The 24,396-nt window shown below is 34.0% G+C and overlaps 1 protein-coding gene across 1 annotated transcript; it reads right to left on the bottom strand.

Moving 5' to 3' along the window:
• Nucleotides 1-7,465: 7,465 nt before the first annotated feature.
• LOC128992751 (nuclear speckle splicing regulatory protein 1) lies at nucleotides 7,466-19,855 on the bottom strand. Its single transcript, XM_054416482.1, has 5 exons — nucleotides 19,726-19,855; nucleotides 11,930-12,059; nucleotides 10,232-10,384; nucleotides 9,374-9,581; nucleotides 7,466-8,582 (listed from the first exon to the last, which is right to left on the bottom strand). The coding sequence occupies exons 1-5, from the start codon at nucleotides 19,740-19,742 to the stop codon at nucleotides 7,930-7,932; spliced, it is 1,161 nt and encodes a 386-aa protein (XP_054272457.1). The 5' UTR covers nucleotides 19,743-19,855; the 3' UTR covers nucleotides 7,466-7,929.
• Between the last annotated feature and the right edge of the window lie 4,541 nt (nucleotides 19,856-24,396).

Below are 24,396 nucleotides of genomic sequence, written 5' to 3'. Positions count from 1 at the left end.
GTGTAGATGAGCCATCAAAAGAGAAACATGGTGAATTCCCTTGGGGCTCTGCCCCCGTGGCCTTTAAATTCCCATCCCATGTTATTCTTATGGAGGAAAACGGGGTTTTTGTCACAGCTAATTTGAGAGAACGGCTGGGCTTAGAAACTTGGTAGGGGTCTCTAAAGAAAGGTCTTGGTCTGTAGATGAGCCATCAAAATAGGAAAGAGGTAAATTCCCTTGGGGCTCTGCCCCAGAAGCCTTTAAAGTTGTCTCTTCAGATGTGTTTACATTACGACCATCTATCTATATATTAATAGGCAAGCATGTTTCTTTAAAACCTTTTTTCTCAGCTCGTGTGCATCGCAGGGAAAATCTACGCATACCGTTAGAAAGATATGTTCCTGTAGAAGTGCAGAATACCTTTAAAAATTAAAATAGGCTCAAAAATAAGCACAAGAAATGAATTTGAAATTTAAACAAATTAACATGGGCTTTATGTGTTGCCATGCTGGTGACGAAATAACAACGAAATATAAACAGAAAATCAAATCAAATGGAAGAAATTACAATCACATGTTTTATTTACAGGGTGGGGTGAAAATAGAGAAGTCTGTTCAGTGCAATTGGATTTTTTTTAGCTAGAAGCGGTTAAGCTGTGGTGGAATATCTTTGAAGATGAACCTTTTTAGTGCGATCATGTGTTCATACGTGTCAAATTTTGAGGTTAAATCAAAACAAACAAACTGGCATAACATATTCTTTTAATTGACAATAGTTAAGTATGTTTTATCTATGGTTAAATATACTTACTCTACTTTAATATAATCACTTGGTCATTATTAGAGAATATTACTATGAAATAAAGACGAGATTCCTCTTTCCAAATCAAATAATGAATAAATTTTGTCTTCAAATAAAGTGATGGTTGCTTTGAAAATAATTAATTTAACATGAGTGAATATTAAAATATTGAATCTTATAGCATTAATGTAGATCATTATATTAATAAAATAATGTAGTTGTTGTGACTGGGATACACATGTTAAACTGTTAGGACATAATGACGTTTCATTTGGAAATATCTCAAGATCCAGGCCCACCTTTTAAGAGTTTCAAGTTAGGGGTCAGAATTATATACTCTCGAGATGACTAGATAAATCTTTATAGACTAACTTTTTGAGTTTTAACCCATTTAAATTATAATTAACAGCTAAATTGTATTGCTAATAATTCACTTATGCAATCTGATAAGTTTTACCAGGTATCAAACAGGAAAACGTTATACCATTTGATAGTCAAAGGTTATAAGGTAACAAGATTCGAGTTTGGTTTATAAAATGCTGTAGCCTAAATAAATACTGAATGTTTTCTAATAAATCAGACAATGACTTATACTAAATTAATTTATTTGATCTTAAATGAGAATTCTTTCCTAAATTAAAACAACACGCCCCCTAATTGACAACATACCAGTCTGTTTGTTTTGGTTTAACCTAAAAAATTTACATGTATTATGAACACACGATCACGCTCACTTACTCACTACAGCCAAAAAGGTTCATCCTCAAAGATATTCCAAAATACCTCAACCGCTTCTAGCAAAAAGAAAATCCAACTGTAGGCCTACCTACATATTTTTGGTCGAGTTTCGACCACTGGGCGACCTCTAGTATGCATAATTCTACACTACTTTTTATTGCAACAGCTTGTTTTATGAGGTAAAGGGAAAATTGTCAGATAAATTGGTGAGGGGAGGGTAGGTTTAATTTATTTGTGTATAGGCTGACTTAGCCTACTAAGCCCGGTGAATGGGGAGGGGATGAAGTAAACTATTCCCGTTTGGTTGGGGGGGGGGGGGTTTGTTACGTGACACAGAAAAAAAAACATTACTCCAAAGTAAAATTGGCCAAATTGGTTCCGCAGAGAACCTGTGATATAATAACGGATTAAGTTAAGTTAAATGTTGATTTTGGTTCGATATAGGCTTATCACTTTCAAAGTATTATTTTTTCAAAGTATTTATTATCGAATTCAAAACAAAATTGGAAATAAATGCTAGAGATTTGTATTTGTTGCCTAGGCCGATTGCAAAGCTTACCTTCTGAAATTCTGGTTTCAAGATTTCTGAGTGGTCATATCCTCTTCCTCCACTGTTACAATCCTTAACAAGCTTTTTTACAAAAACAACACTCCACTGCACGTTTAAAACTTCAAAGTCGTTGATAAATAAAATATCCGGTTATTAGTTTTCTTTTGGATTGGTTCAGAAAATTTATAGACGGCAGCATAAATTGGGGGAGACTACTCCTTTGGCTTGGGGGGGGATTGCGCCTCTGGGTTTGGGGGGGATGGGCACCTCTGATAAATAGATTCCTTTAAATCTGTGAATTTAATAAGGATTTCACGGAATCATTAGAAAGTCCAACCATCCATGACGAAGGTTTACTTTGACCTCCCTGCTGCTATTGATTTAGGATTCACCTCTCAGATAGTTAGTTTTATCAGTTTTATCATCTAAATTTTGAACCACTCACTGTAGAATTTTTTCAACATAGGTAAAACAACTAGGTAAAAAGCTATCGACTAAGGCACTTTTAGTACAATTGATTTACTATACTTATATTTAATTGCTTTATAATTGAGTGATTGTTTGTCGTTTGTGCATTCTGTATTCTGTACTCAGCACAGAATCCATTTTTTTTCTTTAGAATTTACACTTTAAAGTACCTTTTCATTTACTGATGTATAATTAAATTGTACGTTTGTTATATAATAATGTGTGGATGCCTGATAAGTTTCCAATAAGTTGGGCGTCATGTCGTTTTTATGTAACTTGCTTTGTTACGTTTTCTTTTTATATTGATTGGGGAAGATTATATTTAGCCCATACACCAGTAATTTGAAACCTTTCAATTTTTTTAGTCATAAACTATTTTGGCACGGTTTGTATATACAATTCAAATTGTCCATTATACTTAAATATTTTTATGTTTGGAAATTTAGGACTTTGCTTTCTCCTAATAAATTGTGGGTCTATCATATACCTTATTTGTACAATGTGAGGAACATGCCAGCCTGTTCCTTTATTAGTGTAAAATTTTATGAGATTCTTGGACTCCAGTATTGGAAAATGGTGATTTCAATATTTTTACGTCCTCACATCATTAGGTAGTTTTAGCGAATTTCCCATATAGGAAATAAGCTATTACCGTAGTACTCATGGTAAGACCTGGACCCGGAACCGATTTACTTTTTCATTTTGAGGTCCCTAGAGACCAAAAACACCATCCGTTTAAATTCATATATATATATATATATATATATATATATTTATATATATATATATTTATATATATATATTTATATATATATATTTATATATATATATTTATATATATATATTTATATATATATATATTTATATATATATATTTATATATATATATTTATATATGTGTCCGTTAGCGCGATAACTCGAGCAAAAATCATACGATTTTGATGAAATTTGGTACAAACGTGTGAACCTACATTTATTCAAACGAGTTCGCGAACCAGCATGATCGGACTATAGGAACAGTTGTTTATGGGGGGATTTATGGGGTAAAAATTGGTTTTCCCATTTTTGACCCTAAAAACTTAAAATTTAGCAATTTCTTTCCAAACTATTTTGTAGAACTTAAAAAAACAAATAATTTAGTATATTGAGGCGTTATTATGCGCCTAATGGTTACGGAGAAAATTCCAAAAATCTGTAAATTTAAAATTCCTATGTTATTCTTATGGAGAATAATTAAACTGTTTTAGTTTGCTTGTTTATGAACATATTTTGATCAAATTTGGAAAATGCATTCTTTTTATACAAAAATATTACATTTTACAAAAAACACCTTTTTACCCTCCCTGTTGCAGCAAACCTAAGTACTCGTTAAACTAATGTTATTTAAATAGGGAATGAATGTGATATTTTTAAGGAGACGTTTTAGAGTAAATCCAATCAGGCAAATGGAAATTCGCTTAGTCTGCAGGTTTGCTGCGGCGGGGGTATTTTACATTTCTATAGAGTATAGATAAAATAATGCCAGATGATGAAGTTGACCCTAAGGTGACAAGAGACACAATGCCTTCTTATAAGCTGACACCATGTTCTTAAGAGTTGACAGCCTTCCAATACACTGACAGCAAGCCGTTACAAGGAAAGTATATTGCCTTCAATATAAAAACGTAATTTATACTTAAAACAGGATGTATTGTTGAGTCAAACATAGCTTGAAATAATACAAATATTATAAATGTGGGCTTTTAATTGTGATTGATTAGCTGAGGTTTTAATTAATTCTAATTCCTATTCTTTTTTCTTGAAAAATTGTTGAAACAATATTATTGTTTTTATATTTTGTCTAAATCATCGAATATGTATGTTGCGTGTTTAAAACTATAATTTTGTAACAATTTAGGAGAAAGGTAGTTTTGTTGTAAGCTCATCAGTCATTTTTAGCGAATTTCCCATATAGGGAATAGGCTATTACCGTAGTACTCATAGTAAGACCTGGACCCGGGACCGATTTTTTTTTTTCGTTTTGAGGTCCCTAGAGGCCAAAAACACCATCCGTTCAGATTCATATATATATATTTATATATTTTAATTTAGGTGTTCACTTAATAGGGCTGCTGATATATTAAATATTTAAGTAAATAAGTACAACTGAGCACCCTGAATATTATATTTTATAAAAAGAAGTGACATGTTTCGGACATTAGTCTATTTTCAAACTTCAAAATACATTAAACACTTAACCATTGTTTATATTGTTTGTTTGTAAATAAATATGATTTATATATACAGATGGTTTATAGAACTAGAAATCGAATGGATTCCACTGAAGAATATTTCATATACGAAGAAAATCTAAAAAATCCAAATCATATTTTAAATAGCCAAATTCCTTCAAAGAAACCCAATCTTTGACCAAATTTTAAAATTAAATAATCAGTAACAAAAAAGTTTTTCCAAATCCTGTCTAGTTCTATAAACCATCTGTATATATAAATCATATTTATTTACAAACAAACAATATAAACAATGGTTAAGTGTTTAATGTATTTTGAAGTTTGAAAATGGACTAATGTCCGAAACATGTCACTTCTTTTTATAAAATATAATATTCAGGGTGCTCAGTTGTACTTATTTACTTAAATATTTAATATTTATATATATATGTGTCCGTTAGCGCGATAACTCGAGCAAAAATTATCCGATTTTGATGAAATTTGGTACAAACGTGTAAACCTACGTTTATTCGAACGAGTTCGCAAACCAGCATGATCGGACCATGGGAACAGGGGTTTATGGGGGCTTTTATGGGGTAAAAATGGGTTTTTCCTATTTTTGACCCAAAAAACATAAAATTTTGAAATTTCTTTCCAAACTATTTAGTAGAGCTTAAAAAAACAAATAATTTAGTATAATGAAGCGTTGTAATGTGCCTAATAGTTACGGAGAAAATTCCAAAAAATTGTTAATTTAAAATTCCCATGTTATTCTTATGGAGAATAAGTAAACCGTTGTAGTGTGCTTGTTTATTAACATATTTTGCCCAAATTTGGAAAATGTTTTTATTTCTTACTAACTATTAACATTTTACATAAAAAAACACTTTTACCCTCCCTGTTGCAGCAAACCTAAGTATGTGTTAAACTGATTCTATTTAAATAGGGAATAAATGTGATATTTTTAAGGAGACATTTTAGTCTAAATCCAATCAGGCAAATGGAAATTCGCTTAGTCTGCAGGTTTGCTGCGGCGGGGGTATTTTTTTTTTTTTTTTTGCTGGTGGATTTTCAATGTGTAAGAAATACAAAAAAGGTTCTTGAATAAGGGTTTGTTTATTAAAAGAAAAGAAAGTTACAAACAAAAACCAATTTATGTAACTGAATCAATAAATTTTGTTTTCTGTAAAATAGCCACAAAGGGTATAATGAAAAATGTACCAACCATTTTACTAATTGAGATTAAAAAAAACCTATTTAATGTCATGAATCAGTAGACATTGGCAGGAGCTGCCTGAGCGTCCCCTGGATTAAAATAAGCATCGTTTGACTATTTTATTTTAAATCAAGGGGTAAATCTTATTTGCACAGAAATATGTACCAATAAAATATTTTATAATTACAGCACTGCACTAGTTGTTACGTAAATGATCTTTTTATCAAGGTGTTACACCATTGTCTTAATTGTGTACCCATTGAATGATAATTTCTTTACTAAAATCACAGACCTTACTCCATTCTACTCTCAATATTCTTTGATATTCCGCTTTAATTACGTGCCAAAGTGTGTCACTGTATTAGAAAATTGAAATTGAAATGAACACACAGTTCAAGGCACCTTGTGTATCACACATTCTTTACAACTATTCTCCTCGAATAGACCAAAAAACATTTCTTTTCAAGTACAAAAGGTGTTTTATATAGGCTAACAAGGACATAGCTTTTCTTATTTTGTGTCCTGTTTGATAGTATAGTTGATTTAATTCTTAGCGGTATTTTTAATCTTGCTCCATCTTTAACAAACCAGGGTAAAATCTAACTATAGTGGCAGATCATAACTTCTCTTGACAGAAAAATTTCGTTAGCAGCAAATAAGCATGGGTTTTATTTTAATCTGTATTTCCAGTCAAATTTATATTTTAAAACCCTACTTCTATTGTCGTGACAAAATACTTAAGGGTGCGCTCTACCTTTCTGCCAGGCGCAAGGGTTTAGGATCCCCGTCATTGTCGGCTTAGTTCTTAATCAATTGAAAACATATTTATGTTAATTTATTCATTTCTTATTTTTGTAGGCTTGTATTGTTTAATTTTTTTTGTAATAGTAGAGTTTTTAGGTGGGAAGTGACTGGAAATACTACACATACAAATACTTACACATACAAATGAATTTTTAGAAGAAAATAAAAATGATAGAGTCATAAATTTGAATCTAAGGAGTAAGGAACCTTCTTCAGATGAAAACTATTTTAAAAGCTAACTGAGTAATTTGAGAGGACTTAAAACTTCTGCAAGGGCTCCTCGCAACGCTGTTCAATGGCGCAACATAGCTAATGAAGCCCGAATGAATCAAACAATACAACCAGATAGCAAAATGTTTTTGAAACTAAATTTATATGGGTTAACAAGTTTTACAAAACAAATTTCAGACGCTAGATGCAATTAAGGAAATAGCAATTTTAAAAGAAAAACACTGTGTTAAAACAATGAAGTCTGTTAAATTGATTTAAAAGTTTAATTTATAACCAAACACTATAGCATACAGGAGTAATTTTAATTTATAATATTCTTAACGTACTTTCAAATAACCCAGGAACAATACGCTAAAAGATTGGTAGGGAGTGCTAAAACACCCTGTATATTTGAATTGAACTTGCAATGTACTTTAGATTGGACCAAGAGGGGATTCTGTTATATTTCTAATAACTGTACAAGAATTTAAACATACTTTTTATTTCTGGAATATAACTTTACAACAAAACAATTGAGAAGGAATAAAATATGATTATTTGATATATTATATTCTATATATTTAAAATTAAATATAAAAATATCTTCGGTTGCAATTTCTTTTTAAGATCGAGTCTTCATCAATAACACAGTTGATTGGACAGTAAGTGGGTTTCTTCAGTTAGTTATCATACATTTTTTATCCACTCTTGTGTCTCCATAATTTACAAGGCGATGATTTGTGTTCTAGTTTGGTTACCATCTCAATATTTTAGTAGTATCATTGACTTCATAGTCAAAGGTAGTTCTGTACCAAGCATTTTAAATAACAAGTACTAAATACATTTGTGTGCTATTTAAAATATATACATTCATCACCACATTTTAAAAACAATACAATTTTTACTTTATAGGTAAATAGCAAATTCTTAGAGTACAGTACTTGAACAATTCAATAGGAACCTTGCCGTTTTGACTTTCTCTCCATGTACCTTTGAAGAGCATCATTAAATACAGCCCCAACTGTTCGTTTCTGCCAAATATTTTTAAGGGGCTTAGTTTCTTTTTGAACAACTGGTGCCACGAGTAGTGCTTCACTATTTGATTTATCTATAGTCTTTTCTTTTTCATCAGTCAGTTTTTTCTTCTTGCTATCGATTGTTTCTTCTACTACTTTTGTCGGTACTTCAATATTTTCCTTATCACGAGTCTCGGATTGTTTTCTTGACGTAGGATGATCCTTCTCTTTCTTTTTCTCAGGTTCTGCTTTCTTTAGAACTTCTTTAGGCTCATTCTCAGTCTCAGACTCACTACTGGAGCTAGGAGAATCAGATGAACTTGAAGAGGTTTTCTCACCTTCTTCTCTAGAGCTTGTTGACCTCTTGCGTTTTCTATATTGACGTTTTTGTTTTGTGTTATCAACCTGCTTGAAACTTTCCTCATTCTTTTCTTTGACAGGACTCTTTTTTATTGGTGATTCTGACTTTTCCTTTACTTTCTCTTCATCTTCCTTCTTTTCTTGTTTCGGTTCACCTTCCACTGTTGTTCTGTACAAGTGTCTGTAGAATCCTGACATGTCCGCTTGTTTTGTTACATCGCCAATCTCTGCAAATAAAACACATTTCAATGTAGCAAAAGTGAATAAATAGATAAGATTAAGAACAATTGATAGGCATAATTTTTGCAAAGCTAAATGCCATTGTCTGGTGCTTTGTTCAACTCAAACAGGAGCTATATAGATAGGGAGACGCTTACTGTCATACAGCCACACTGCCACTGAGCTCATCTTTCACCAGTATATGTAAGGACCCAAACATATAAATATTCCAATCTGGTAGGCTTACTACATTGGAAAACTGACATTTTATAAGTCACATTTCTGTGCTCTATGTAAAATCAAATTCTTTAATTCATTGAACCTTTGACCAAAAGTATTTTACAAAAGGGACTAAATCATATTTTATGAGCAACTTTTGTCTATTTTAACCCAAGCTATCCCCCATTTGTATTTTAATAGCCTCTCCGACAGAACTCTACCTCAAACAGTTGATTTTAACATGAGTTGCAGACCAGACTAGAACAAGTCTGCATTACTACCCTCAATCATTCTATCTCCTGGCTGGAGAGACAACCCTTTAGACAGCTTTGACCAATAATTAGACCTATCTGTCTACCGCACTTAAGTCGTTCAATGGAAAGACAATGCGTGATACTGCTAAGCTTATCTCCCAGGTTGCAATAGACTCATGGATTGTATGTGGCAGTTTTTGTTATGTTGTCTGATGTCTCATATGCCTATATCTGGCATTAGAACTCAATAAAATGGTTGGTATATTATAATGACTGTGTTGAAAAACTATCAAATATGTTTAAGATAAGTACAAGGGTTAGGTTACCTTCTAGCCTATCCATACGCTTTTCTTCCTCATCCATTTGTTGAAACTCCTGTAGTTTCTTCTTGTATGATGAAGTAACAAAAGTTTCTTTGTCCTTAAATTGCTCGCCTTCTTCTTCTCTTTCTTTTTGGACTTGACGTTCAAGTCTCCTCTCATTTTCCAGCTTCCGCTTCTCCGCATTTCTTTTTAAAGACTGGATGTAGCGAGACTGTAATGAACAGAGGAAATGTAATTCTGTGACTATATCCTAGCCCAGGCAACTTTGCTTGTAGGGCTATCAAGGATTTTAAAAAACACAGTAGAACCCTGGTTAAACAGACTTCGGTAGAAAAGTTTGGTGCAGGTGGTAGAAAACTTTAAGTTTAAATAATAAAATACCCAAAAAAATAATAATAATAAAATAAAACATATGGCCAAACAATGTTCAGACAACACTGTTATCCACCCCAATCTTGGCAGGACCGGGGACATCTTCTTTAAATACCACGATAATAAAGAGAATTAATGAAACATGGTGAACAAAATTCGGCGATAGGCTATTGGCACTAATTAAGCATTTCTGGGTTCTTACAAAATTAACATACAATCACCCAATATCCTGTTGACTGGACACTCTGGGGCCCGTTTCATATCTAATTTTTCAAACCACCTCGATTGCACAGCCCTCAAGTAGAAGAACACCTCAAGAAACATTGTCATAGACACCTTTACGAAAGACTAAATCAATATTCTGTTGAAATTTTGTTTCTGGTTCTTAAGATGTTTGTTTATTTTAATTTTGGCCAGTACAAATTTCAAGGGCAACAAGCTAATTACAATATGGTTATCAAATTTTAAATTGGGATGTATAGAACTTACTTGTTTCTTTTCTTCTTTCTTTGGCCCAGTGCTGCCTTTCTCTTTTATGTCTTCGTAAACCTCATCATATTGGAATATGCTTGGATCCTGACTAAGGGCTTTCTTAATCTGAATCTTTGTCTGCCTTTTCTCAACAGATTTAGCTGCTTCACGCTGAAACAAATGTGAGATGTATAAATTTACAATTTTTCCCTTACAATATGCTTTTGGTAATTATCTTGATTGTTTCAAATTACTTATAGAATGTTTATTTAATTTGATTCATTAAATCACTTTACATTGGAAGTGTTACCTGTATTATCCAAAACTGACTTGCTTAGGCTACTGATTATGTCTCAACATGATTGTTTTTACATTGTATAAAAACTACATCCACTAGCAGTAGATGCCTAAGCAGAAGACTTCCCAAATTGTTTCCTTTTAAATTTCTGTTATAACTAGTTTGTGCATTTAAAACATGTCAGTAATGAGGAAGAGTTATGGTTGATAGTGGAAAAGGAATCATAGTTACTAGAAATGTTGACATAAACAAAATGCAACGAATGTTACTAGCATAAATGTAAGACATTGTACCATGCAGAGAGAAGAAATTGAAAAATACCAATGATGCCTTTGATGCATTGACATCATCAACAGCTTCTTTTATTGTGATTCAATGATTTTTCATAAATATTAGTCTTCTTTTTCTGTATTTACGTCACATGATAACACTCTAAAGCACCCATATTATTTGTATTTTTTTTATATTTTTACAGCCACCTTGACAGACCACCACTTTGTTCAATTTTTGTACATCAAATTTTCAACAAACAAAGTAGCAGAGCACGTGAGATCCAATCTAAACTGCTGTCACAGATCAAGTAAACAAAGAACATAATAAAATGTACTAGTAATTGTTGTCATAAGGGGTCTTTATAGGCCTACTACCAGGATTTGAAAAAAAATTTAACGACAACCAAAATCTCCAAATCTACAAAATGACAGAATTTCTGTTATTGTCAGAGCAACGCACCTCATATTTTCAGTTATGCTTCTCATTTGCAGCAAAAAACATGATCATTACATTATTCAGACTTTTTTGGCTAAATGAGCTATCTCTATCAATTGAATAAATTGAAGCTCTAGTTTTATTTTATCTGGTTTGTTTTTAAATTGCGATTAAGCCTAATGAGACCAAGAAGTCAATAATTGTTGCTCTCCAATGTCCTATGACCTATGATTAAAACAGTGAATTGTTTTTGTCGCTATTCTGAAAAGAAGACATACACATTGTTAACGTCATGGTGTATCACCAATCAGTTATACCTTTGACTTTGATACAACTAGACATTCCAACTCCATGTTAAATTTGTAATCAAAACCGTCGTAGGTAGTTGGGGAGAGCCACCGATAGACTGTGCGCTGATCTAAATTACTAATAATTTCTGTTGAATAACCGAATAACCTAGGCCTACCTACGTGAAATCTTTTAACAAGTCAAACCAATGGAATGACTTATAGTGAGCTATTGCAACTCTGTTATGACCCAACCTAGTTAGCAACATAAATTAGGGTGTAAATAGAGTTTAGCCACTAGGGGATTCTGTGGCTGGCTCACACAGCGTTCTGTTTTAATAAAAAATGGGTGACTGCTGATCCATATAGATGGGATGTCTTCTTTAGTATCTAATAGTAAATGGCTTACCTAAATTAACCCACCTGGTAAGCCTTTTTTACCCAATCTCCCCCTTCCTTTCCTGAGTCTTCTGAATCACTTTCTTCATCAAAAATAGAAGGTCTGTGTATAACATCTTGACCGGCTCCTTTTTTCGGCAGTATAAGACCATACCTAAATAGAAAAAGGTACATTACTTAGTAAGTGAATCTCAACAATTACACTTTAATTTTAATCTTATTTTAAAAACAAACACAAAAATCAACCAGGCCTAACTTTATTTCTAGACCTCAGACCTCATTATTGAGGATTACTTGCATGAACTTCTCATTAAGCTAGGCTACATAAGGCTATTTGAAAGTAGACTACAACTAGGGATAGCCCTATGCATTGAACTGGAAACAGATTCATTCACCACGAAAAGTAAATAATTATAAACAATTAGTTATTTCAATGACATCTTCTCACAACTGTAAGACTATGTTAACCATCAGATGTATAATGCACCTCTATCACAGTGGAAAGGTTCAGTATTAAGGCTACAGATTGTTCAAACGAAGATAATGTGTAAAGGACCAAAACGTTAATATATACAACTTCATTGGTTACCTTAAATCAGTCTTAGAAATATTTACAATTGGACTGTATCTTAGGCTTAGAAGTTACTTGGTTTCATTCTATAACAAACTGATTTTATTCCTTCTTCATATTTAGTCTATAAGGTTAGATCGGAGTTGGGTTTTTTTCACTCGTATGTATCTTTACACTAATAACAAATTGCATTAATATGATAAGCTACCAAAAGTAAAGTTATCAGGTAGACCTAGAATAATACAATTTAAATTAGTCCTACTGATAACTTGGTTTTTTGTTCGATATATATAATATATTAGGCTGCGGTATAAAATAGGCAAGCACTAATTTTGTTGTCAGAACTCCTCCGTGGATTCTTAACAGATTTTTTTAGTTCATGGCTCATTTGAAAGGTCTCATTGAGTTAAAAAATGTCCCTTAAACTCTGCTTCAGTGCCTCTGTTTAACGTTCCCATGCTATCCTTATGAAGAACATATGTTGTTTACATTATGATCAGTTGCATAATTAAGTGCTGTTAACATTTAAGTTGCAATTACCTTATTACCAAGGGTGCGTTGTTGGCCAGCATAGCTGGATAAACTGCGTAAATTTTAAAATAGAAAATTATATTTAAAACAACAAAGTAAGTCTTGTACTTATCTTTCAAGGAATAAAATTTAAGATTTCAAAATAAAAACTTGACGGGTGACTACGGAGGTGATGTGCACTCTACCATTTGTCATCAAAATACTCTCAGTCTTTATGGAGTAGTAAGCTCTTTGATGAAACCTATCTCGTACAACCCTGGCAAGGCAAATGTTTTTTTCTTTGAAGACTCTGATGATCTCTGGGGGGAGCTTGTTGTACATCTTCCAAGAAAAAGCAGGGAAACGGCGCTGTGTTCCCTTGAGGCAGAATATAGGAATGTCAATTTTGATTCTGCTGCGTGTATTATAACTATGAAAATCTCCTCTGGTCTTTAGTAGCTCAATGTTCAACCTGACTTGTACAAGGGAGGAGAATATATACTGCCCAATGCACTTTTAGCCTACTAAAGATTGGTTTACAATGTTTCATAGGAGCGTTAGATGTTATGGCTCTCAAGGCAGATTTTTTTAGCCTAAGTAAGTTACTTTATCACATCCTGAAGCATCCCGAAGCGCCAGAGAAGTATGCCGTAAGTTAGGTTACTATGGAACAGTATGTGTTATGTTACTTAGATTTTTATAAGGAAGGCTTCACTAAGCTACTATTCAGTACGCAGCAGAAAAAACAATTCTAGATAGGCCTAACTGTTTTACTTATATCTCATCAATTTGAGATTGCCAGCTTCAGGGAAACACTTTCTACAAACATTTAAGTTACTGACTTACTTTGTTTGAATTAAATATTTACATAAAGCCTATTTTTTGTTTTAAAACTATTTTTTTACTATTTTTAGTTAGGTACGTAGTGATGTGTCTGAGCTGCAAAAGGCCTCATGAAATTAAAAATTTTTTAGGCTAACCTCTGACACAGGAATTTTCATTTGGTTTAGGCACCTTTAATAAGTTACCGGTAACTCAAACTATGCCCAAGACAAACTAAGTTAAGTTAACTTATACGTAACACGAGGAATAATGGCAGTTCCGTGGAATTTCGTGTAAGCGAGAGTCATAGTGCAAGTTATATATAAGTTATACATAACTTGCATATATATATATATATAGATAGATTAATATATATATATATATATATTATATAGGGTAGACTTCCGTATCTGTTTGCACAAACAACTGAATGAAAATATTGATTAGGCTATTGTATTGTTTCATTCGATACGGTATATCGTTGGGTAAGTTAGCTTAGGTTAACCTTACCTAACTAACCAAACGATAACGAATAATGGATACAGGTATTGAATGAATAATCGATATATCAAACGATATTTTCATTCGGTTGTTTGTGCCAACAGATACGGAAGTCTACCCATTAGATGTATAACTTATAATTGTATATGTCATATTATATAAAATTTTCAATGAACAGTGTTTTTGGCCTCTAGGGACATCAAAATGAAAAAGTAGGCCTAAGTTAAATTGGAAATTATTGCGATAAGGGTGACCAAGGCTTGCTATAGTAATTTATACAGGGTGACACAAAGGAACCGGACGTATTTTAAACAGCTGTTCTATTGTTGTCGCAAGTGAAGATTGAAGTTATGTCATTACCTTCAGTGAGGCTTGCCATTTTTGTTGAAATGGCTCAGTGGACCCTAGACCATCGCAATTTCGCATACGATACTTTAGTCCAAAAAGGTGAATCCGTCGTCAAATCCAGCAGGAATTTAGTCGACATTTTAATATTGAACGCCATGGAACAGTTCCAAGCCGAAATCTATATATTTAATACACAGTTGTAACACTGTTTTCCCAGTAAACTGGACCGATCTACAAGATTTATGTCTCAAATTAAAGGGGATAGTGTGTAGATTTGCCGAACTTCCTTAGAATTTACGTTTTTTCTAAGGGCTACGACCTACAGCCCTTTAAAGGTCGAGTCAATACAATTCTTATTGAAGAATATAATACACAGTTTATAAATTATTCGTCAGCTGTTTAATGTTTGTCAGACATTTGTTATTATTTTTATAACCTCACTATGCAAAGTAATCGTGGTATGCAATTATTAAACTTGGAGTTTCTGTTTATAAACACACGATTTTGATCAAGGAAAGTGTATTTGTTAACTTATTTTTGAAATGTTTTAGTTGTCCTACAAAGTGATCTGAAGGAAAGTGGTAATTGAGTTTAAGTTTGAGTATGGAGTGTGAAATAATACCCATAGTAGGGAACGGAAACTTATTGTTTTGATCAATATAATTTATTCTCTACGGCCACCAGAATAATCATGGGGAAATCCGCTTGCAAGTTGTACATATAATTGCTAATGAGTGGGAAACATACAAACATTTTATAGTAGGTGACGAATCTTACTCAAGATCAGTGTTAGACGTTCAATGGTACCAAACTATACCTTCTCGAGATGGCCAGTACGCTGGGATACGTGGAACTACAATATATCAGTGAATTTGTTTTTTTCAAGTACACAGGGAAGTTGCTTGAGAAACTGTGACTTACCATTCGGTTCTGGGGAAGAAGTATGTGACTTGATGTTTAATGGCAATGTTGACTCGGGTCATTATAGCGTTATAAAACTTTATAATTAACCCCAGGGTGAGAGAAGTACAAAAAGAAAAATAAAAGGTAATCATTAACCGGGCGTAAAGAGACATACAGAACGAAAAAAACATGTAGAGAACCATCGAACTAAAAAGGTAAAGAGCAGTAATGGTGTTAAATGTGCTCTGGAAGTCCCAAAAAAAAAACAAAAATACCAACTCTTTTGAATTGGGGTCGTTAGATTAGATTTGTCACTACTTCAAATCTATGAATTTCGAGTCAGAACAGACTAACTGGGACACAAAAATGTTTAAGTTTTCCTGCAAAGTGATCTGAAAGAAAGTGGTAATTGAGTTTAAGTTTGAGTATTGAATGTGAAATAATACCCATAGTAGGGGACGGAAACTTATTGTTTTGATCAATATAATTTATTCTCTATAGCCACCAGAACAATCAGAGGGAAATCCGCTTGCAAGTTGTATAGATAATTGCTAAGATTGGTAAACATACAAACATTTTATCGTAAGTGATTAATCTTACTCAAGATCAGTGTTCGACGTCCAAATTTTACCTTCTCGAGATGGCGAGTACGCTGGGATATTTGGAACTACAATTTATCAGTGAACTATACCCTAACTATATCTGTTCGAGTAGGCCTACACAGGGAAGTTGCTTGAGAAACTGTGACTTACGATTTCGGTTCTGGCGAAGAAGTATCTGACTTGATGTTTAATGGCAATGTTGACTCGGGTCATTATAGTGTTATAAAACTTTATCATTAACCCCATGATGTGAAAAGTACAAAAAGAAAAAGAAAAGGTAATCATTAACCGGGCGTAAAGAGACATACAGAACGAAAAAAACATGTAGAGAACCATCGAACTAAAAAGGTAAAGAGCAGTGATTGTGTTAAATGTGCTCTGGAAGTCCCAAAAAAATACCAACTCTTTTGAATTGGGGTCGTTAGATTGGATTTGTCAATACTGCAAATCTATGAATTTTGAGTCAGAACAGACTAACTGGGACACAATTATTTTTTCCTTATGTTGTCACAAGGGGAAGGTAAAATGAACTCCTTATCAACATTTTGAGTTTATGGAAAATCTTATCAACAGCGACTATAAAAAAAGTATTAAGGGTCAAGAGACAAAAAACAATAGAGTTAAGAGTAAAATATAATACAAATCTGCATTTGAAATGGCCAGTTCTAAGTCTCACTTGAATCAACATATTTCTGGTAGTGGTAGTCTACATAGGTTTAAAATCCACGACTCCTTTTCCATCAAATTGGACCGTTAATACCCTCTAACATTGAACAAAGTAAGCCCAACTTTATACATACGACGTAAACACAGCTTTTACTCACAGTATAGGTCAAAGATTCGTGAAATGCGACCAACTGCTGATGCGTGATTTACATGTAGGCTAAGTGACTATCTTTATTCCATACAACAAATGTAATGAAAAAAAAAACTACGAATATAGGAATATACTTGAGCAAATTATCTAAATATCATAAATAGCTGCTTATTAGGTTATCAGCATTGCCCAGTTCGTATACTATTTATTTTTCAAATGAAACTCGAATTAATATAAAACATTCATTTGGTTAAAATAATATATCGGTTTGATTAACATAAAATAGTTTATACAGGCAAACTATCAGTTCTATTTCATGTAAAAAATTAAACAACCCCTAAATAAAATACAAACATAAACAGTATTTGTTAATTATTATTATTTCTTTTATTGCTGACAATATTCCCGTGGCGGAGCACGGGCGGTTAACTAGTACGCTATTAAGACGGCTTTCAGGGTTCCGAACAACTGGGAATATTACAAGAAAAAACCACCAGGCCTTGTCAGAACTTCGAGAACACCCTAAAACATCGCCAGGGTGAGAGCAGTATTAGGCTAAATGAATGTTTCCTAACAAGGTGATTTCTCGCTTTGGTGACATACCGTGGCCGCCAAGGTCACCTGACTTGTCCACTAGTGATTACTCTTTGGGGGTTTCTTAAGGAGTGTGTTCATGCTCACAAACCACACACTCTAGAGGATTTGAAGTTGGCAATCACAGAAGATATCAATGGCATTGAACAAGACCTCCTGACCCGAGTTTCAGATGATTTTCAGACCAGAATGAACATTTGTAGAGAAGTATATGGCCGCCATATGCATGACGTCATTTTCAAATAAATTACTGTTTTGTAACCAAAATGGCAAATGTTTGCCTCACTATGTACATATTAAAACCATTTGATTCCTTTTAACTACTGTGTACTACTTATTTAAAAAACAATGGTGCAAAAATTTTTCTGCTGTCACAAAAACTGAATTAACTACGATTTTTTGAATTTACTTCAGTTCTTATTTAGACATGAGAGGTTGGTAGGTTGGGTGTTATGCGGATTCGTGACTGTATTTAAGTGTTTTGAAGTTCGGTTAGATTAGGAAGGTAAAGTTTAGGTTATAATGAATCGAGTTGTTGAATTATAGGCTATTATCTCCAGACTGTTTTTGCACTTAGGCCTAGTAAAAAGTACTAGAAATACAATAGGTATATAACAAATTATTATTTATCGTGTTTGTTACTTTTTACTGAATGCAAAAACAGTCCAACAACTCGATTCATTATAACCTAAACTTTAACTTCCCTAATCTAACCTACCTTCAAAAGACTTAATATAGTCACGAATCCACATTACAACCAACCTACCTATCTCACATATGTCTTTTTCAACTTATAAAACAAATTATAAGCTATTCGAGAAGTTTGGTTGGGTTATGTTAGGTTAGAATAGTGTCAATTTGTTGTTTGATCATTTTATTAAAACTGCCACTACACTATATTATCATAATGGGACATAACGGTTACCTAGGCCTACACGGTCAAAACCTAAGCTAAGCCACTTGGTTAAGTGGAGAGAAGAACAAAATGAATTCCTTCTTCAATTTTCATAAACCAGCCCAGATCGAGATTAAATATGTCCGACCTAAGAGGTGTTTATTAATGTTATACTTAATTTTAATCAAATTTTACATAGGCCTAGGCCTATAGCCTACTTAAATTAAGTTAAGTTACGGCAACGTATTTTCTAAGTGTGGGTTGTGAGGGTAATATTTACTTTAAAATAGCATTCTTCAGGAATATAATCAATCAATAATTCGATTTTGCAGTGTAAACCTTGAAGTGTAGACTCAACGTTCCTAATACAAAATTAAAATAAAATTCAAAAAATCGTAGTTAATTCAGTTTTTGTGACAGCAGAAAAATTTTTGCACCATTGTTTTCAGGTAAAAATCTAGTTTCTAATGATATAAATTACTATAGAACCCTTGGTCACCCTCATCGCAATAATTACCATTAAATTATATCGGTCTCGGCTCTAACTAGTAGGCTCTACCATGCCACCGGGTAGACTTCCGTATCTGTTGGCGCAAACAACCAAATGAAAATATCGATTGATGTATCGATTATTCGATAGGCCTATATCGATTGGTAAGTTAGGTAAGGTTAACCTAACCAAACGATAGCCTATATCGAATTAAACAATCGAATAATCGATATTTTCATTCGGTTGTTTGTATAGAGAGGTCTACCCATGCCACCTATGGTAATAGCTACCGGTAGGCTACTTTTGTTCCTATAGGAAAATTCGCTGGGGTACACTTCTATATCTGTTGGCACAAACAACCGAATGAGTAATAACGATCGAAATATCGATTAGGTATTCGATATATCGTTTAGTTAGTTAGGTAAGGTTAACCTAACCTAACTAACCAAACGATATATCGGATTAAACAATCGTATAATCAATATTAATCATTCGGTTGTTTATGCCAAACAGATATGGAAGTGTACCCATTCGCTGAAATAAGTTAGCCTCTAGGCTTAGGCCTATGCCAAACTGTGAACAAAAAGAAAATTTAAAAACCAGACTTTTGCATATTTACCCTACGTTTTGGCTATATTACACACCTAAGTTATGTGAATCACCTTAACTTAGGCCTAATTACTATTAGGTATAGCCTAAGTTAGGCCTAGGTACATTAACTTAGGCTAACTTAAATTGAAGAATGATCGAGTGACTGTAACACTTACTGTTTATCTCCGGACATTATGAAACACTAACACAGAAGTTATTAGACAGCAAAAATATAAATTTATAATCTTGGACTCAATTATTTAATAACCTAACCTTAATAAAATAAACACAAACACTAACGCCGTAACGCCGATTGTTGACAAGACGACTGATCGAGATTAATGATGATTGACGAGACGATTTTTATTTATTTTTTTTTTTAAATCAGCTGCTGCAGCTGCAGCTCAGATATTTATTTTCAGCTGGGCAACTTGCCTTTTTCTCTTTCGGATTCGGACCCATTGGGGGTCGAGTTCCCACAAGGCTCAAGGGACGCTCCGTTCTGTGCGTGACGTCATAGTGATGCACCTTTCCCATATTCCAGCTTTCCAATTCCAAGATTGCTTCTTCAGATCATTTGCACTGTTTGTGAAAGTGTCGTAGTTGACGTCAGTCTGCCTTTGCAAAATGTCAAAGTGTCAAATCGCCAAATTAGCTTGTTTATTTAAAATGTTTAATATTGATAGATCATTGTTAATATTTCGACTTGACATGGGATAATATATTAATATCCTACAGTTCTTGAAATGGTACCGTGAAATATATACAAAGAATTTTCAATTAAAAAAACTATATTTTGAAAGAGCTCTATTCGTAAGCTAGATAACCTTCCAATTTTAGGGTACCGTAACAAGAAGCTCCATCCATACTAAAATATTTTGAATTTTAAGCCCTCCCTTTGACGCTTTGACCCTTTGACACTTGATCTCTGTTATACTCGTAAATGTTTACCAAATTTATTAAATATGTCATATTAACAGTAACCAAAAGTCAATTAAATTAGCTTAATAACTCAGACAGCACACTTTATCCCAGGGACATCCCATAGTAGTCCCATATGTCCTGAGAATGTCTCGGGATATGTGCGCTATCCTCAGGATATCCCGCAAAATCCCGGGACGAGGACGAAATCCACAGGATATCCTACAATATACTGTAATGTCCCGGGATTTGTAAGTTAACCTCAGGATATCCTGTAAAGTCCCGGGATATGTACGAATGCCATAGGATATCCCAGAATGTCCCATGACATCCCGGGACATGTAAAAAATCCACTGGATATCCTGTAATGTCCCGTAATGTCCCGGTAACAAACTGAAGAAAAAATACTACCACTGATGAAATGTACAGTATATCTAAATTTAAATGTTCAACAAGGCCAATATATAATAATTTGTTTTTTTCACTAGTGCTTTCAGAAACTTGGTTTCCATCTTCAGGCTGTGTTTACACTAAGTACAGAAAGTAAATATTTACTTAATAAATTAATTTTAAACAAAGTTAAAACAGATGATTTAAAGGATATTGGAAAAATAAAAAATAATATTAGAAAAATTAATCTTTTGAATTTTGGATATGGTGTAATGGTCAAATTTATTAGGGGGGGGGGGTTCGTTTTAATTATTTAAAGACCACGAAGTGCTAGAGTGCGCTCGACAACAATTATCGGAAATAAACATGTCCAGTTGTCCACTTGTCAAGGCTCCTAGTTCGTGACTTGACCGCCGCGACCTCGGGGCGCTGACGTAGACGTGGTGGGGAGAAGCCGAGACCGGTGGACAGTGGACAGTTCTTAGGACAGTCTACGGCGAGCGCTTGTTCGCCTAACAACCTTCCTCAAGAGCGTGCAGCGGACCTGTGCAGCGGTCGTCGATTTGATTCGTAACGTGCGAGGCAACATAAAAGCGAAAAATAATACATCGAGAGAAGTATCGTCAGACGTAAGTACTGTGGTATATCATTACGTTAATAACCATCTTATTTCCCCGTTTTACTTTGGCGAGTAAGAGTTACCATTTACTATAATCTTAGTTGTAGGTGATTAGCGTATTGTATTTCTCGGGCCGGCACTGCGTGTGCGGTGCCACAGTAGCCTACACTTTTTAGTTTATTTATCGGAAGTTATTTTATTTTATTTTACCTAAAAGTATTTCATTTAGTTATATTTCGAAGCCAAGAAGTTCATTGGCATATTAGCGCTGACGCCATTTCATTTCGTTATTTTGTTATTGCGCGGGTCGACCTTTTATTTCATTACGAGAGTTTTATTTTTAGTTTTATTCGAGAAGCGATACCTTTTGTTAGACTAGAAGCTGGTCACTTATTTTAATTCTCATAACAGCATCGTATTTAGTGCCGATATATTCCTGGTCAGCGCGTCGTTGTGCTGACACGCAACCATAGTCTCGGGTACGTGTAGGACGAAAACATATACGAAGATCGAGAGGCGGCGAGCGAGCGACGAGGACTGCTAGCGAGAACCCTGGACTACTCCTGAGCTGTCGCTGTCCGAGCAAATCGGAGGTAAGTTTACGATAGGTGCCCTACCCGACATAAACACCTCACAATGTTACAGTGTTGTTCTTGATGTAATTATTTTCAGTAATTCCGAATTTATAATTGGGCCGTCTTCATTATTTAACAAATAATTTTGGTCTGTTTTTTTTTCTAAAAATAAGATTTCCACGCATTAAGATGTTGAGGTTTTATAATTTATTTTAAAAGTTTAAGGTTTCCCAGATTGAAAATATGTCTTGTTAATACTATGGCTAGCAAGGGTTGACTTTACTTTACTGACATATTACTACCACTGAGTTCAGGAAAACTAGAGTTCTATCATAGTTGTGTGAAATGTGAATTTAATTCTAACTTTAAATTAATAAAACAACAAAAAACTAATTTTAATCATATAACAATCAATTATTACAGTGCTAATCTAATGGTGATTAAATAATCTATATTCAAATACCAGTATCCTCTCCAACTACCAGAAAAACAATTCAACTACTTGAGGCCTAAACAGATTAACAGAATCATATATAGCCTATACTGTTGTATCAATATTTTAAGTATTGCGACCATTGCAACTGTCGGCTACTCTTTAACCACTTGAAAACACCCATAATCAACAAGCGCAGATAGCTCAGGAGGTAAGGTAAGAGGCTCACAAGGCGAAGGTACCAGGTTCGAAACCCGTCTGGGCCAAAAACTTTTTTCTCGTTTTTCTCTTCAAAATTTATGTTTATTAACTATTTAATCAATTTACTAAACCTATAATTAAGCTTTTCATACTAAATCTATATTATTTTGTGTTTTTTATGTTCAGGCCCAGACCACACTTTATCCCAGGGACATCCCATAGTAGTCCCATATGTCCTGAGAATGTCCTGAGGACTACCCTGGGATGACCTCGGATGTCCCACGGATATGCGTGTGAGCTTATCCGTAGGACATCCCCGGGCGGGGACATTACGCATTCCTGTGGATATCCTGTGATATCCCAAGTTGACCATAGGACCACTATGGGATATCTTGCATATCCTGTCGCAATATCCGTGGGATGTCCTGAGGAGAAAGTGTGCTGTCTGGGAAATAGCTATTTACCTTACAAGTGTAGTAAGAGCATTTTTACAGCACTGCATAATTGATGATAATTTAATTGATAAGTGATGTTAACACGCGCTCTTGCGTAACGTGTAACGTACCAGATATTTTACATGACCTGACAACATACAGGGGGTTACTTACAATATTTTTCACTATCCATTTCACTCATTTTCTAACAGTAACGTTCTTTTACAAACAAAAGCAAGGTTAGGAAAATTCTTTAAAGCATAACAATAAAATTCAAGCGCACAGCTGATTTCTAGCGTTGAACGTCGTTGGCTCCATAGAGGTATATTTTTTTTAAGTTGAGCACTCAAATGTTATTTAAATGGGTTTCATTACTTCACCGGGTGAGTTTTTGAAACTTTACTTCACGAGTGAAACTTTACCCAACCCGCCATGTTAAACTTCCCTATCCCAAGTGTGATGTAAACAACTTACTTCACGAGTGAGGTAACTCGCTTCCGCTCGTTGCACAACATTCACCTGCGTGATGTAAAAACGCTCTTACTACACTTATAAAGTAAATAGCTATTACCATATATAAAACATACTTGAGGAGTATGTTTTATCTATGATATTACCCCACACTATACAGTTTTAACGAGCTTCCCACGCAATGATTTTGTCCAGAAAGTAGCTGTTTGCCGCCAGCTTAATCAAATGGTGTTTCATTACGTACAACTGTACTGTAATGAGCTTTTACCGTACACCAACGAGCTTATTACAGTATATTACATTTGGCTATTTGTGGTTACAAACAAAAGCATAACATCTGATTATGAATAGTTATTGCAAGTCCTTTAGTCGGTGGGATTACATAAGGATTTGTACAGATTTTTCTTATGTAGTATGGCGTAATGTGTTAAACTCAATAACTCATTTATTGAACTCCTTTACCGGTCTCATAATATGAGACATATTATGGTAATCCCGCACTCGACATCGTTGTGAAACCACTAACCAGAATCACTAAAATGGACAAGGAAAAGGAATGGAACTGGAAAGTGTGAACGTCATGAAATCGTGACGTCGAGCCTACGTCACGGAACGTCCCTTGAGCCTTGCTGGAAACCTGGAACTCGACCCCAACAGACAGCAGCATTGCATTGAGTTTTTTTACAGTTCCAGTGTTGCCTAGTTTATTAGTTAACTGCAGTTTTGTTTTTTGTTTTGACTGGAAGAATTAATTACTAATTAGTGAAGCAGAAGCTTGAGATGGAGATTTGAGAATAATGAGG

Source organism: Macrosteles quadrilineatus, unplaced genomic scaffold, assembly GCF_028750875.1.
Source record: "Macrosteles quadrilineatus isolate MER2022 unplaced genomic scaffold, UCM_ALF_1.0 Scaffold_4__1_contigs__length_99947679, whole genome shotgun sequence".
In the NCBI taxonomy this organism is placed as follows: Eukaryota; Metazoa; Arthropoda; class Insecta; order Hemiptera; family Cicadellidae; genus Macrosteles; species Macrosteles quadrilineatus.
The sequence above is the reverse complement of the archived record's forward strand: the minus strand, read 5'-3'. Positions and strand labels throughout refer to the sequence as shown.